Source organism: Heterostelium album (assembly GCF_000004825.1).
Source record: "Heterostelium album PN500 unplaced genomic scaffold PPL_scaffold8, whole genome shotgun sequence".
Taxonomy (NCBI): domain Eukaryota; phylum Evosea; class Eumycetozoa; order Acytosteliales; family Acytosteliaceae; genus Heterostelium; species Heterostelium album.
The window spans coordinates 1,261,697-1,276,498 of NW_008805070.1; the positions used below are offsets into that span (position 1 = coordinate 1,261,697).

The following is a 14,802-nucleotide window of genomic DNA, read 5'->3' on the forward strand; positions in this document are numbered from 1 at the left end:
AGTTTGTGGTACACACCTGATCTAATAGATTAACTTTAATGGTAAGAGCATAGTTTGAGTTTTATATGTATGTGTGTGGTGTGAGATAGTGTACTCTATATGTGGGTGAGTGATTTGTATGCGTGTGTGGTGTAAATTAGTTTAAGGTAAGTTGTCAGTGGTTGATTGGTTGTTATACTGCTGGGGTTGATTTGATCCTGAAAGGATAGCGTTTTAACGCTAATAGTAGTTTAATATTTAGTATTGAAATATACACATTGTTGTTGTATCAATCAAAATTAATAACAAATTTTAAAAAAAAAACCAAATCTGTTATTCCATACTCTCTCAACACACAATCTATCCACTTTTATAAATATATATCTCCATTTTAAATAAATTATTGGTATAAAATTATCTATTGATTTAATTGATTTAAACGAATTCTTTTATAATTTATTGGATTTTTTGATTGATTTGATTCTTTTGGTGAAATTTTTGGTTGTGGTGGGTGCGCATCTTTGTAGTATGAATTGGCATTTCATGTATGATGATCATCATTGGCTTATATTAAGAATATTACGCCCATCAATTGATTAAAAAACAATAATTAGTATATTAGCAAAGTAAGGTGATGCATACACGTGGAATACTAATTTATATCCCAATATATAAAATAAAGAACCAACCATTCCTTTTTGTTAGTAGTAGATAAACTAAAGCAACTAGTTTAGTGCCCCACATTTTCAAATCTATCAGAGCTGTTGTTGATGTTGTTGTTAAGTTGTTATTATTTTTTCTGTTGTTGTTGTTATTGTTATTGTTGTTTTTCAATCTATATCCGGTTGCTAAGAAGTTTAAATCTATATCTTGGTATTTCGGTTATTATTTTTTTTAAATATAACTATATATATTAAATGAGGTAGCTACCTTACTTTTTATCTATATTAACTCCACAACTTACTTTGTCATCATCATCCAAACTTATTTTGGTAATAAAGTTTGAGTATATCCAATTTAAATTGGTATTAGTATTTATGTTTATTAATTAGGTTGTTTATAGTTAATCTAATTTAAAATTAACAACAACAGAAAACCTCAAGTAAATCAAGTAGTTTAAACTACTAATTTTCTTCTTTTAATAATTCACTCTTTATCTAATCTATAAGTAGTGGAAACATAGAGAGAGAAGAGAGTGGTCGTGGGTCACCCCTCTTTTGAACTTTGAAAGAGTTATACATTAATTTTCAAACATTTTAATTAATATATTTTTTGAGGTGAGATGTGTGAATAGATATATTAGAGATATAAGTATTGTTATAACTATTCAATTTTCACCACTAAAAAAAACAACCTTTACCATATTAAACGACCATGTTAACTTCATGTTGAGGTCATCAAATTGATAAGATTAACTTTTTTTAATCTAACATTCGATCATGGTAATAAAAATCGTTTCCATTTATTAAAAAATACATCATCTTCCTCATCCTCATTCTAAACAATATATTCCATTCCTCATTATTTAATTTGATGTAGTTGCAATGTACATAATATTTACATTATATTGTTCATTTTCTGAAAAAAATAAAAATAAAAAAAGATGATTAACTGAAATTAAACTAATTTATATGTTGGAATAAAACTATGTATTAATTAATCTATATTTGTTCAAGGGTATACAATGAATAAATACAACGATCAAAGAAGATCAAAAAAAAAAAAAAAGATTTTTTTGAATTTTCTTTTTTTTTTTTTTTTTTAATTTTTTTTTTTTAAATTTGAATTATCAACAGTTAGATCGATTTTTTTGAATTCAACAACAACAAGTCAGTTATAATTTTGTTTTATATCGTATCATAATGGTTTATTAAATTTAATTTGTTGGACATCTATACATTACAATATTTAATCAACAACAACAACAACAACAACAAAAATATAATATAATATAATATAGTCGAAAAGTCATGTCTTCAATGAGTATAAAAAGTGATGAAGTAAATTTCTTAATATACAAATATCTACAAGAATCTGGTAAGATAGTCTTTAATATTAAGATTACATTACATTAATATTTATTAATACATTCAATTTACTTTTTATTATCATCGTTCTTTCAATCAATCAATGATCACTTTCTTATAAACACTCTAAATGGTTACTGTGAATTGCTCTTCGTTCATTCATTATAAACACATTCAAATTTGAATCATATGATCTCTACCTTTTGATTCAAATTCATTTTAAAATATATAGGATTTCATCATTCTGCTTTTACTTTCTTTAATGAAAGCTGTGTAGCGAAATCAGAGATTGTCAATGTATCCGATGATATACCACATGGTTCACTGATATCGGTGCTACAAAAAGGTATTCAATATATAGAGGTTGAAACACATCTTCAAGAGGATGGCACCGAACTGAATTGCAATGAACCATTCTCATTGGTGTCACAACACGTCTGTCAAATCATAAAGAAAGAAGGAAAGAACAAGAAACAACAACAACAATCTGATAAATCTGCTGCCGCTGCTGCTGCTGACAAAGATGTCGTAATGACACCGGTCTCATCATCGCAAATCAAGAAGGAATCATCAAAAACATCGAACGACTCTACTCCCTCCAATAACAACAACAACAGCAACAACACCAAAGAGAAATCTAAAGATAAAAAAGATAAAGATAAAGATAAAGACAAAGATATAAAGATGAAAGATACACCAAATAGTAGTAAGTTATTATTATTATTATTTATATAAAGTTTGTTATTATTCTAACAAAAACTCTGTTGTTTTTTTCTATCTTTTAGAAAAAGATAAAGAAAAGAAAGATAAAGATTCATCTAGTACAACTTTGTCATCGAGTGCATCGACAACGGCTACTGCTACACCGGCACCACCTGTAACAGCAGAGATACCCGAGTCAGATGTAACCATTCTAAGAGGACATAAGAATGAAGTGTTTATTTGTTCGTGGAACCCAACAAGTTCATTATTGGCATCGGGTAGTGGTGACAGTACTGCTCGTATCTGGGCATTACCCACTGACGTACCAGTCTCTTCGAAACAACCGATAAACTCTATTGTCTTGAATCACTTTAACGTACAATCACCAAAAACAATTGATGTTACAACTTTAGATTGGAATGTAAGTTATTGATTATTCATTATTTTGTTTATTGTTGATAATAATAATAATAATAATATTTATAAATATTCATTGTTTTGCTATTATTATATTTACAGTTGGATGGATCATTGTTGGCAACGGGTTCATATGATGGTGTTGCAAGAGTATGGACTGCCAAAGGTGACTTGATGCATGTACTATCACAACATCAAGCACCGATCTTCTCGCTAAAGTGGAATAAGAAGGGTGACTACTTGCTGAGTGGCTCGGTCGACAAGACTTCCATCGTTTGGGACATCAAGAGCGGTTCTGTCTTGCAGCAGTTTGAATTCCACTCTGCACCGACACTCGACATCGACTGGCGAAACAACACGCAGTTTGCATCGTGTAGTACCGATCGACTCATTCATCTCTGTGAGATCGGAAAGAACCGTCCAATCAAGACGTTCCAGGGTCACGACGATGAAATCAACGCAATCAAATGGGATCCATCCGGTACACTCCTAGCAAGTTGCTCCGATGATACCACCGCGAAAATCTGGAACCTGAAGAACGACGATTGCGTACACAATCTAAAGCAACACACCAAAGAGATTTACACAATTAAATGGAGTCCCACCGGTCCTGGCTCTGCAAATCCCAACAAAGATCTTGTATTGGCAAGTGCATCGTTCGACAGTACAGTCAAACTTTGGGATGTAGAAGTTGGTGCTTGTATACATAATTTTACAAAACATACGTATGTCTATTTATTCTTATTTTTTTTTGTAATCAAATTTCATATTTCTCATACTAATTTCATTTGTTTAACAACCAACATATTAAAAAAAATAAAGTGATCCTGTATATACAGTATCATTCAGTCCAAATGGAGAATACTTGGCAAGTGGATCGTTCGATAAGTGTTTGTACATATGGTCTGTCAAAGATGGTTCTTTGGTGAGAACGCACAGAGGTAGTGGAGGTATTTTCGATGTCTGCTGGAATAGTACAGGTGATAAGTTATCAACATGTTTTTCGAACAGCACTGTTTGTGTTATGGATATAAGAATGTAGATTGTAATAAATTAAATAATAAATAATAAACACAAACAAACAAACAAATAATAATAATAATACAGTTCAAGTTCATCAAATGTCTTCTAAACAAACCAACAAACATACAAATAATTATTATTACAACCATCAAAAAACATCGTATTGTGAGAAAAAGAATGACAACTTCTTAGAACTGAATTTTTTTTTTGAAGAAATTGTTTTTTTTTTTTTTTAGCAATGTGGACTTTGGGTATGGTGGTACATGAAGTAACTTCTGATGTATTGAGGGAACGAAATACAAGTTTGTTTTAAAAATTATTTTATTTATCACCTATACTAAAAAAATAAATTGCAATAACAATCATATATTTTGCACAATCAATCAATAACTATCACTGCAGTAACATATTTAAATCTAAAATATTAAAATTTTTTGCAAAGTTTATTAAAAAACTTTTTTTTGACTAGATTAATTTTTAATTCGATTAAAGGTTTCTATTATTAAGTTTTGTTTATTTATTTATTTGTTGTTTTATATTTTGTTTATAATAGATTATATATTTTTATTATTGAAAGGTTAGATTGTAAAGATAAAATAAATATTATAGATTTTTCGATTAGATTAGATTATAGTTAGAGATGTCAGAGGACGCTACGCAGGCATGTACATTGGCTGTTGAGCTCGATGATGACCTTGGTGCAGGAAAAAAGACTGGATGGGCTGTTTTGAAATCATTGAATCCTGCATATCCCGATTTTGCACTGTGCGACAATGAAATCGTCATTGGTAGACAACCAAGTAGTACAATACATTTCAATGATATGAATATATCTGGAACGTAAGTTTAAACTCAATATCATATAGCAATCAAACAATCTATCTATCAAATCATCAATCAATCAATCAATCAATATTATATCAATCAAATCATCAGACAAACAATCATATAAATCTTTTCTTAATTCCTTCTTTTCTTTTCTTTACTTTTCTTCATTCTATTCTCTTTTCAATCAAATTTGATTGATATACCATACTATTTGATGAGTTTCAAAGTGTTAACGACATTCTCTAAAATCAAATCAAACGATTATTATTATTATTATTATTCAATAGACATTGCTCAATAAAGAAAGAAGGTGACGATGGTGATGATCAGCATGGACCAATCATTGCATTCCTCTATGACAAGAGTACAAACGGTACTTATGTCGATGGTATGAAGGTTGGTAAGGGTAACCGTTTCTTATTATCAAGTGGACAAGAAATCGGTTTGGTTTTAAGTAAAAAACAAGGTCAAGGTAATAAATATTTTTATAAACAACATTGTTTGATTAGTTCATTTCATTTGTTAACTTACTTAAATTACCAATTCAAATTGAAATATATATATAATATTATAGAGAAAATAGCATTCATCTATCAAACATGTGAAAAGGAAGATGATGAAGAAGGTGGTCCACAAAAGAAATATCATATCGGTGAGACATTGGGTGCAGGTAACTTTGCAACCGTAAAGTTGGCAGTCGACAAAAAGACAGGTGCGAAATTCGCAATAAAGATAGTCGATAAGAAGAAATACTTTATGAACTCATCATCCAGAAAAGATGCTCTCATGGATGAAGTCAACATCCTCACCCAACTCAACCATCAGAATATCATTCACATTCAAGAGGTATTCAACACAGAGAAGACTTTATATCTTGTTTTAGAATTGTAAATATCATATCACCATCACTGAATATTCATACATTTTAATATATATATACTAATTAATTTCTATCATCTTAAATCAATCAATCGATCAATTGATAGAGTCGAATGTGGAGAATTATTAAATGATATATTGACATGTTCATGTTATAAAGAGGACAAAGCAAAGAAGTTTTTCAAACAGATTGTCAATGCAGTTAAATATCTACATGATCAGGGTATTGCACATCGTGATCTCAAACCAGAGAACATTCTGTTGAAGTATAGAAAGGAGGATATGCCCGACGCAATAAAACTGAGTGATTTCGGTCTATCGCGCTCCATCAGCGAAGGTAGTTTCATGAAGACAATGTGTGGTACTCCACAATACCTTGCTCCTGAGATCCTGACGAATTCAAGTGTCGGTGGTTATGGTAAAGAGGTTGATTGTTGGAGTATGGGTGCAATTCTATATGTAATGTAAGTCAATGAAAATAACAACGATAATCCAATCAATCAAACTAATTTTATTTTGTTTGTTTGTTATTTAAAGGTTATGTGGATATCCACCATTTGATGACAGTCAAGATGTATCGATTTTCGAACAGATACGAAATGCAGTCTTTGAATTCCCTGACGAAGATTGGTCTCAGATTTCTCCAGAAGCTAAAGATCTCATAAAGAGATTGCTATGTGTAAATCCAATGAAACGTTATTCATGCGATCAAATTTTGGATCACCCGTGGTATAATCTTGTAAGTGTTTTATCAAAACAATATTGATAGTTTTTAGTGTATTAAATTTTTTACCTACAATTACAGAGCAAATCACTGGAATCATTACTTGAAAAAGAGAATGAAAATGACAGATATTTAGGAAAGAGAAAATCAGAGGATGGATTGATGAATGGAGTCAGTAAATCAGCATCTACCGACGATGTTGTTGGTAGTACTTCAACAGACAGTCCAACCAACACTTTGAAGAAATCAAAGAGTTCGAGCAATGTACAATCTACAACAACATCATCATCATCATCATCAACTTCATCACCACCAACAACAACAATTCCTCCACAATCAAATTCTTTTAATAATAGTAATAATAATAGTAATAATAAAAATAGTAGTAGTAGTAGTAGTAGTTTTAATAATAAAAGTATAACGGTAACAAATAACAACAAAGATAATAATATTATTAATATTGATACCACTGCCAAAGATGATTCCGATACAGACGAAGAAATGGATAACTCGAGGATGGATCAAGATTTGAAACCTATTTCACCGATCAAACAAAGGACATCGTCCAATCTCTCAGCAATGAGCACTTCCTCTGGTGACATCAGCAGCAATGGTAATTTAAGTGATGGAGGTTCACCGATTTCTGCAAGTCCCAAAGGATCACCAAAATTTGCAGTCCCAGCACCAAAACCAGCAACTCCACAAAAAGAATTACCAATGTGCATGTATGGGTATGTATTATTCAAATCAATCAAACCAAGTGCTCATATAATTATGAGAACAATTTGTTTTATATGAAATGAATTCATTATTAATTATTCATCATCATTATTATTTATTTTTTTACAGTGATAGATGTTATAGAAAGAACCCCGCTCATTTCAAGGAATATCGACATCCAAATAAACAATAACATGTTATTTAATTTATTATGATATTTTTTTTCAAAAACAACAAACAAAAGTGATCATTTTCCTGAGATAGATTTTATTTATTTATATATGAAGTGCACAGATAAAAACCTAAATATAACAAAATCTGTCGATTACAATATTTTAATAACCCACCAAGCGCCAAAAACAAAAAAAAAATATATAACAAATTACTTGATTTGAATAGCCCCTTGGGGTTTAATTTATAAATAAATATGGGCATTTTTTTTATAACAAATATATTATTAAGTTAAACGAAAAAAAAAAAACTCAAGCATTTAAAAGTCTGATAATCATATTGAGAAACAAAAAAAAAAAAAAACAAAAATTCTAGAATATAAAATGAAGGTATTGACAATAACATCCATTAATTGCTCGGATGAATGCTTGATGTAATCATTCTACTATTATGACACAATCAAAGAAATGTTATATATACAGATAAATAAATAATGTAGGTTGTTGATAGTCTGCATGAGTATATTTATAGTTGGTATTAAAATTGAAAACAAGTTACCGTTTTGGAAAGCTTGTTTTTTCATTACATGTATCCATTTTAATCATTACAAGTATTGATGATCAAGATTAGTGGATACGACTGTGAAGGCATTGATAGAAAATCAAAAAAAAAAAAAGTAGATTGGTGATCATCATCATGTTAACTGCCCCTCATTTACCCCTCAACTAACCACCAACCCACCCACATTCTTAATAAAAGGTGAGTGCATATCCATTAGAACGATGGAGGAGTGGACAGTAAACCATAATAAATATAAATAAATCATGGATGATGTGAAGGTAAGAGTAATCATATGTTAAATCGTGAAACATGTAATTGATCAATTTACAATAGAGTACTGCTGTTAAACAAGACATATAGAATTCATCACTCACCAATGTTATGTTTTTAATTCTAAATGAATAATTAATGATTGTGTTATGTTTGGCTGTATGTTTTTTAAATCACTATTTTTTTTTTCAATCATAGAATTTTATGAATGAATTGTCCTTTCAATGCAATATAATACATATAACATGGTTGTGTTAATTAAAATTTTAAAAATAATTTTCAATTTTTGTTGTTGTTCATTGATAACCGTGTTGGTTATTTTAACAAATTTAAATGATGTGGTGCATCACAACATTATTGTTAAGTTATATATGTCGTTGGTAATTTTATTTTTAATTTAACAGCAGTGGTGGTGTGGTGAGTTGATGGGTAGTTCACTCACCAATCTGGATTCCAGGTGTGTTTAAAATGAAAATGATAACCACTTGTATTAGAAATCAGTGATTTTATATTGTGGTTTTTTTTTACGATAGAATAATTGATATTCTCTACTATTAATTTTGAAATAAACAAAATAAAACTTGAGGATAGATATAAAAGTGATGAAATAATAATAATTTATGTTATATTAATATTGAAAGATAGGGAGTAAACAAAATTTGGTTTATATGATATTACTCATATTGGTATGAGGATTCAACTTGAAATAATTGGATGTGGTTTAAATATTTGCTACCTATGTCAATTTGTTTGGTTGTGTTATTTATATGTGTTGATTTCAGTAATAATATTGGTGAATAATTTAAGGTTTTAAAAAAATTACATAGTCGGTATTGACATCGTTGATCGAACCTTTTTGTTCTCTAAAGAAAACACTACCTTTTACATATTATCATACCCTATTTTCGGCTCCATTTTTGAAATCCAACAGCTACTACAACAATTTGTTCTCACATAGTGTAAATATTTTTGAACTAATATCATTCTCTATATAAATATAATCTTTCTCTACTATTTTTTTGCAACATCATTTAGAGTGTAAATCTAAAACAACATTTATTTATCTATTTGTTTTTTGTTTTGTAAATAATCCTAAATTGATACTTAAATTTTTACTTTTAATCAATTTTATACTCTAAAACTCATATATTTTGATAAAATGGATCCACACTTCCAATTTGGTCATACCAATGGTCAAACCGCTGCACATTTCTCAAATCCTTATAATAATCTTTGTTTTCAAAAAACAAAAGATGAAAGATCATTGTCTGTTACATCACCAATGTTATCACAAAATGATATCAGACATTCTTTTATCCCAGTACCCCAATTAATTTTAAATGAATCTAAATCTACTGGACAAACTCCTTCATCCAATAGTATTTACCATTTTAATTCTGAACCAAAATGTCAGACCAAATTTACAAGTTCCAAAAACAAAAAGTTTACTCCTGACCTCCAGTCTTCCCCTATCTCCAGAAATCCCAGAAACACCAAACCCGAAGCCGTGTTTGATAGTGATAGTTCGACTGACTCCCCAATTTCATCACCTACAAATACCCACCAACAATCTTCTCCAGATATGTTAAGCTCTTCATCTCCTTCAGTTAATCCTCAAACCTCAGGAAAACGTATCGCATGTGATTTGGCATATTGTAAAATGTGTATAGAAGGAAGCCCTAATATTTTAGTAAAAAATCCTACTTGGGCTATTATAATGAGAGTTGTATTTTATACACTTGGAGAAAATTATAAAGGCAAAGAGTTTTTTAATCTCAAAACTGAAGTTTATAATTTTATGACTTCACATTGGAATACACTTTGTATAAATAGAAAAAGTAATATAATTTATTTTTATTTATTAAAATACTTATTAATATAAAAATTTTTATTTTATTTTATTTAGAATCAGATAATTGGAAGAAGCAGATCCAAGATATGCTAAGTCATAGTAAAGGTCTCTTTGAATCTGGAATGGATCATTTTAGACAAAATGGGTTCTGGAAATTAAAGGTGAATGTCAATCCATGGTTATTGGAAAAGAAAAAAAACTCAAGGAAAGGAGGAGACAAAAGAAAAAAAGGTGAAGAAGATGAATTAGAAGAAGTAAGAAAAAGTATGTAAATAATAATTTTATAGAATCAAACTATAGTTTTTAATTATTTTATTTTATAGGTCAAAAATATTTGGACGCAAGACAAGAATTAGTTAAGGAAATGAAAGAACTTAAAGAACAATTGGAAAGGATCCAACAGAGTATAATCAAGATTGTAGCACACAAAAGCAATCAACTTTGTGAGAGCAAGATACAGTCGATTTTGAATATGTACGTCAACATCCAGCAACATATTGAAGAGAAACAACTACAATTGTCCAATTTAAATGGACCGAGTTACCAGGTTCCAGAGGAATCGATTTCATCAGCTCAATCAACACCAATCTCTTCTTTGGCATCACCACATTTTGCGAGCAACTCGATACCCAATCCAATCACCGAAACTCTGTCATATCCTCAGTTTACACAGCCACAACCAAAACAACAACAACAACAAGAAAATCAACAATCACATCCACAACAACAATTAATGGCAATCAATAGATTGGTAGATAATTAAAATAAAATAAAATAAAAAAACAAATGTTTGAAAATCATATATAACTTTAAAGTGGTTTGATTCTATTATTTCTTGTTAAGTTTGTTTAATAACATATTTGCTGTAAGTGATACTGATTGTCCAATCTATTTTAAATAATAAAAAAAATTAATTTTATAAATCTATCGTTAATTATAATATTATTATATTTACATCATTCTTAAACTTTAATACATTGATCATATCATCAACACGATCATCAACAAAACGCCATGTACTGACAAATTCTGGAGTGGTATCATTTAACATATATAATTCTGAAGAAGTGTATAAAGCAGCTAACAATCCTCTCTTTGTATACCATTCAAACTATTTAAAAATAAAATGTTAGTTATACGAATAGTAGTAATAGTAGTTTACTTTTTTCTAATTTTTTGATCAATATTTACATCGGTTGATCTATCATCCACCAAGTGCCATATTTCATCGACAAGACCAGCCATCGATGGTGCTGACGATATAATATTTCTTGGATGAGCCAAAACTTGCATTGCTTCTGCCCAACGGTTGATGTATGGTGCGATCATTGATAGTCTCATTTTGATGGCTAGTTTGACACGCTCACGCTGAGTTAGAGCACTGAGAATCTCTGGTGTGAGTTTCTCGCTCAACTGACGATTACACTTTGTAACAAAGTAGTATGCAAGATCATAACCACCATTTTCAAACATCGAGTGTAGTGTAGGTTCGTATCCCAAGTCAGTGCATGCCTTTGAGATAGCGGTTTCGCTCCAACCATAGAGTGCTACATTCTTCAAAGCACCATCTAAAATCAATGCTTTGAATTCATCGATAGTTTCATCTACTTTATTATTATTATTTGTTTGTTGATGTTGCTGAGTTGTTGTTGAATCTGTATTAATATTATCATTTAATTTACTACAATAGTTTCTAATGTTTTGATATTCAACATTATGATTATTATTATTTCTGATATTTAAAGTTAAATTTGATCTAGAATTATTCATACTAGATAAAGTAACTATATTTCTAATATTTCTACATTGATAACTATTATTATTATTTAATAATAATCTTATTGATCTACTACAACTATTTCTTATCATTTTTATCTTTATGATGATAAAATTTTAAATAAATAAAAAAAAAAAAAAACTTTGTGAATGATGATCAAGTTTTTTTTTTTTGGTAAAGACAACACACCAATTACGTATCTGATTTTAAATTAATATTACAAAAATCTTTATGTTTTTATTTTTATTTTTTGAAAAGATAAATATATTTTTTAGTAAAGTAATGATGATGATCACAGTTGTTGTTTTGTTAAAATTTATTGAGCAGTGAGTTCACCCAGTTTAGCTTGAAGAATTTCATTCTTACGACACTCTTCTTGGAATTCTTTGGTGAATTTGTAGTAGTTTCTCTCTTGTTCGACCAATTGTAGATATTGATCAGAGAGAGAACTGTGTTTCGATCGTTCGTTTGCTCTCTTTGAATCTGCTTTGTCGAGTACCTGTTGGATACCGTCGATGATGTTATCCATCGATTTGATAAACATCTCCTTGTTTGAAGTCGATGACATTGCAACATTATACTTGGTCTGTATCGATTGGAGAATGGAAAGCTCGTTATCAAGCAACTGACGTTTGTCATCGAGTGTGTTGTATGTAGTGTAGTACTGACGTGTCTCTGTCAACTTGGCATCGGACTGCTCCGACAACTCCACAAACTGACGCTGGTACTGCAAGAGTTCCGCACGACTTGGCAGTTCGTCGATGTGACGCTGCAGCAGCGAAATGTCTCTGTTCTTCTTGTTGAGTAGTTGTTTGAGTTTCTGAAGCTTCTCGACGTCGGCATCGAAAGCGGCGTTGATCTGAGATTTACGTTCGGTGTCTTCCTCGTCAATGTCGTCGCCCTTGACAAGCTCTGCAATCTTTTGTTTGTATTCTGCCATCTGACGCTTGCAACTCTCCTTGAACTTTGCCTCCTGAGCAATCAGAGTCTCGTTGAGCAACACCAAGCCACGCAGCGCTTTCAACATCTTTGTGTTCTCTGGTGTTTCGAGTGCGTCGAGTTTCTCTGTTTCCAAGACGATTCGCGCGTTGAATGCAACACGCTTGTTGGCATCGTTTTGCATCTCTTCGAGTCGCTCTGCAAGCTCACGGTGCTCGGCAGCCAAACGCTTCAACTCCTCCTTCTTTTGTTGTATCTGTTTCTCGAGTGCCGACACCTTTTGGCGATGAAGTTTCTCGCCGCCAAACATCTTTCCACCGGATTCTCCGGAGCCCTCGGCATGACGATCGCTCAAATCCTGTATTTCGTCGGATGGCAAATAGTTCTTTAGTACGCTACCACTGACTTTTCCACTGCCATCGCCTTCGACACCCTTCATTCCCTTCATCATCTGGTGAATTCGCTTCTCTTCCTCTTCGTGGTCGTCTGGCTCGGCGTTGGCAGCGGCGCCTTTGCCACCGAGTGCTGCCTCCAACTTTTGACTGGCAGCCGACTTGTCCGATGCCTGTTGACGTGAGACACGGTGAAGTTTGCCATACTCCAAAAGTGTTTGTTGTGGTGTAGGATTGGCGAGTTGAGCACGCTTGAACTTTCTGGTTGGTTTATAACGATTCTCTACATTCTCCACGAAATTACAAGACAACTCCAAATTGGTAGCGGTTTCAACGTCAGCCGGTGTCTTGAAATCCTTATTGAACATCGATTGCGAGTACATTCTCAAAAGATCACCTGTTTCCTCACGTGTCTCGATAACCTTGGCAATCAGCCATCTAATAATCGGGAACAAATTGATATAATTGAGACCTTGAATCTGTTGTGCCTGTAGTGGGAATGGACATTTCATTCTATTCAACGCTTTAATTAACTCTTCAGATAACGCACTAATGTATAGTGGTGTGTATAAAGCAGGTATTAATATATACATATAAAAGTAATCATGAATGAATGAATGAAACAGTGTCTGACTACTTACATCTTTTGACGAATATTTGAATTCTCTTGGAAGAAAAGATCACCATCGACATCCATATTCGAAGCGGTGATTGACCATGCCATACCACCTACAACCTTATCGAATGGTGACAAACCTTGAATTCTAGCACGAAAGTAACCACCGGTCACCAAAAGTTCGATGATCTCTTGAAATTTCTGTTCAGACTCTGTGTCTTCCATCTGTGACAACTCACCCTCACGTGCATTCGCTATCTTTCCTGGAGTGATAGTGCCACGCTTTGTGAAAGCACTCAAATCTCCACTACTCGATTCAGAATCTCCAAAGAAGATACTTTTTCTCTTATTTTTTATATCATCAAAGTTCATTTTTTTTATTTTATCTTCTTTCTCTCTTCTCTAGATCTATTTTTATTTTTACAACTAACTAACAAACAAACAAACTTTGAAATACTACAAATATATATAATATATAATAAATAAAAAGAGAAATAAATAAATATAAATTAATTTTAAAAAATGCACCATTTGCAAAACATAAAAATCAAGTGGTGTTCTTTTTTTGTCAAAAAAATTTTGCCAAAAGTTTTCTGATGATTTTTCATTGCCATTAACATCATTTAATTCACAATTGTGTGTGTGTTTGTTTGTTTATTTGTGTTTCCTTATAAACAAGAAGCACGTTATTAAATCACTATATAATAAGATTAAAAATTACATCAGATTTTGTTATTTTTAAAACTAGGCAATAATTGATTTTTCAAGATTGCGCGTAATCATTGAAAATAATAAATAGTTTAACGCTATTTTAATATTTTAATCGAAATTTTGAAATGTGTCACTCCATCTCAATGAAAACAACTACATCATAGATTGAAAACAACATCAACTATCATCTTATCTTTTGCAAATTTGTTAGATA

General features: G+C 31.2%; 5 protein-coding genes across 5 annotated transcripts; 2 read left to right on the forward strand and 3 right to left on the reverse strand.

The window, feature by feature from the left end:
* Positions 1 to 1,949: 1,949 nt before the first annotated feature.
* Positions 1,950 to 7,492, forward strand: fhkE (putative protein serine/threonine kinase; the record flags this gene model as incomplete). Its single annotated transcript, XM_020578954.1, has 13 exons — positions 1,950 to 2,016; positions 2,239 to 2,712; positions 2,792 to 3,129; positions 3,228 to 3,850; positions 3,948 to 4,123; positions 4,385 to 4,428; positions 4,783 to 4,988; positions 5,264 to 5,448; positions 5,551 to 5,863; positions 5,963 to 6,319; positions 6,393 to 6,594; positions 6,661 to 7,310; positions 7,429 to 7,492. 13 exons carry the CDS (start codon positions 1,950 to 1,952, stop codon positions 7,490 to 7,492), a joined length of 3,699 nt encoding a protein of 1,232 aa, XP_020430793.1.
* Positions 7,493 to 8,219: 727 nt separating this feature from the next.
* PPL_08129 (uncharacterized protein) lies at positions 8,220 to 9,216 on the reverse strand (the record flags this gene model as incomplete). Its single annotated transcript, XM_020578955.1, has 4 exons — positions 8,220 to 8,424; positions 8,830 to 8,849; positions 9,125 to 9,164; positions 9,188 to 9,216. The coding sequence occupies 4 exons, from the start codon at positions 9,214 to 9,216 to the stop codon at positions 8,220 to 8,222; spliced, it is 294 nt and encodes a 97-aa protein (XP_020430794.1).
* A 244-nt stretch (positions 9,217 to 9,460) lies between these two features.
* On the forward strand, positions 9,461 to 10,916 carry PPL_08130 (uncharacterized protein; the record flags this gene model as incomplete). The annotated part of the gene is made up of 4 exons (XM_020578956.1): positions 9,461 to 9,680; positions 9,882 to 10,139; positions 10,208 to 10,417; positions 10,477 to 10,916. The coding sequence occupies 4 exons, from the start codon at positions 9,461 to 9,463 to the stop codon at positions 10,914 to 10,916; spliced, it is 1,128 nt and encodes a 375-aa protein (XP_020430795.1).
* A 65-nt stretch (positions 10,917 to 10,981) lies between these two features.
* Positions 10,982 to 12,022, reverse strand: coq9 (ubiquinone biosynthesis protein COQ9; the record flags this gene model as incomplete). The annotated part of the gene is made up of 3 exons (XM_020578957.1): positions 10,982 to 11,041; positions 11,109 to 11,264; positions 11,345 to 12,022. 3 exons carry the CDS (start codon positions 12,020 to 12,022, stop codon positions 10,982 to 10,984), a joined length of 894 nt encoding a protein of 297 aa, XP_020430796.1.
* A 224-nt stretch (positions 12,023 to 12,246) lies between these two features.
* On the reverse strand, positions 12,247 to 14,249 carry PPL_08132 (uncharacterized protein; the record flags this gene model as incomplete). Its single annotated transcript, XM_020578958.1, has 4 exons — positions 12,247 to 12,516; positions 12,596 to 12,750; positions 12,801 to 13,810; positions 13,903 to 14,249. 4 exons carry the CDS (start codon positions 14,247 to 14,249, stop codon positions 12,247 to 12,249), a joined length of 1,782 nt encoding a protein of 593 aa, XP_020430797.1.
* Between the last annotated feature and the right edge of the window lie 553 nt (positions 14,250 to 14,802).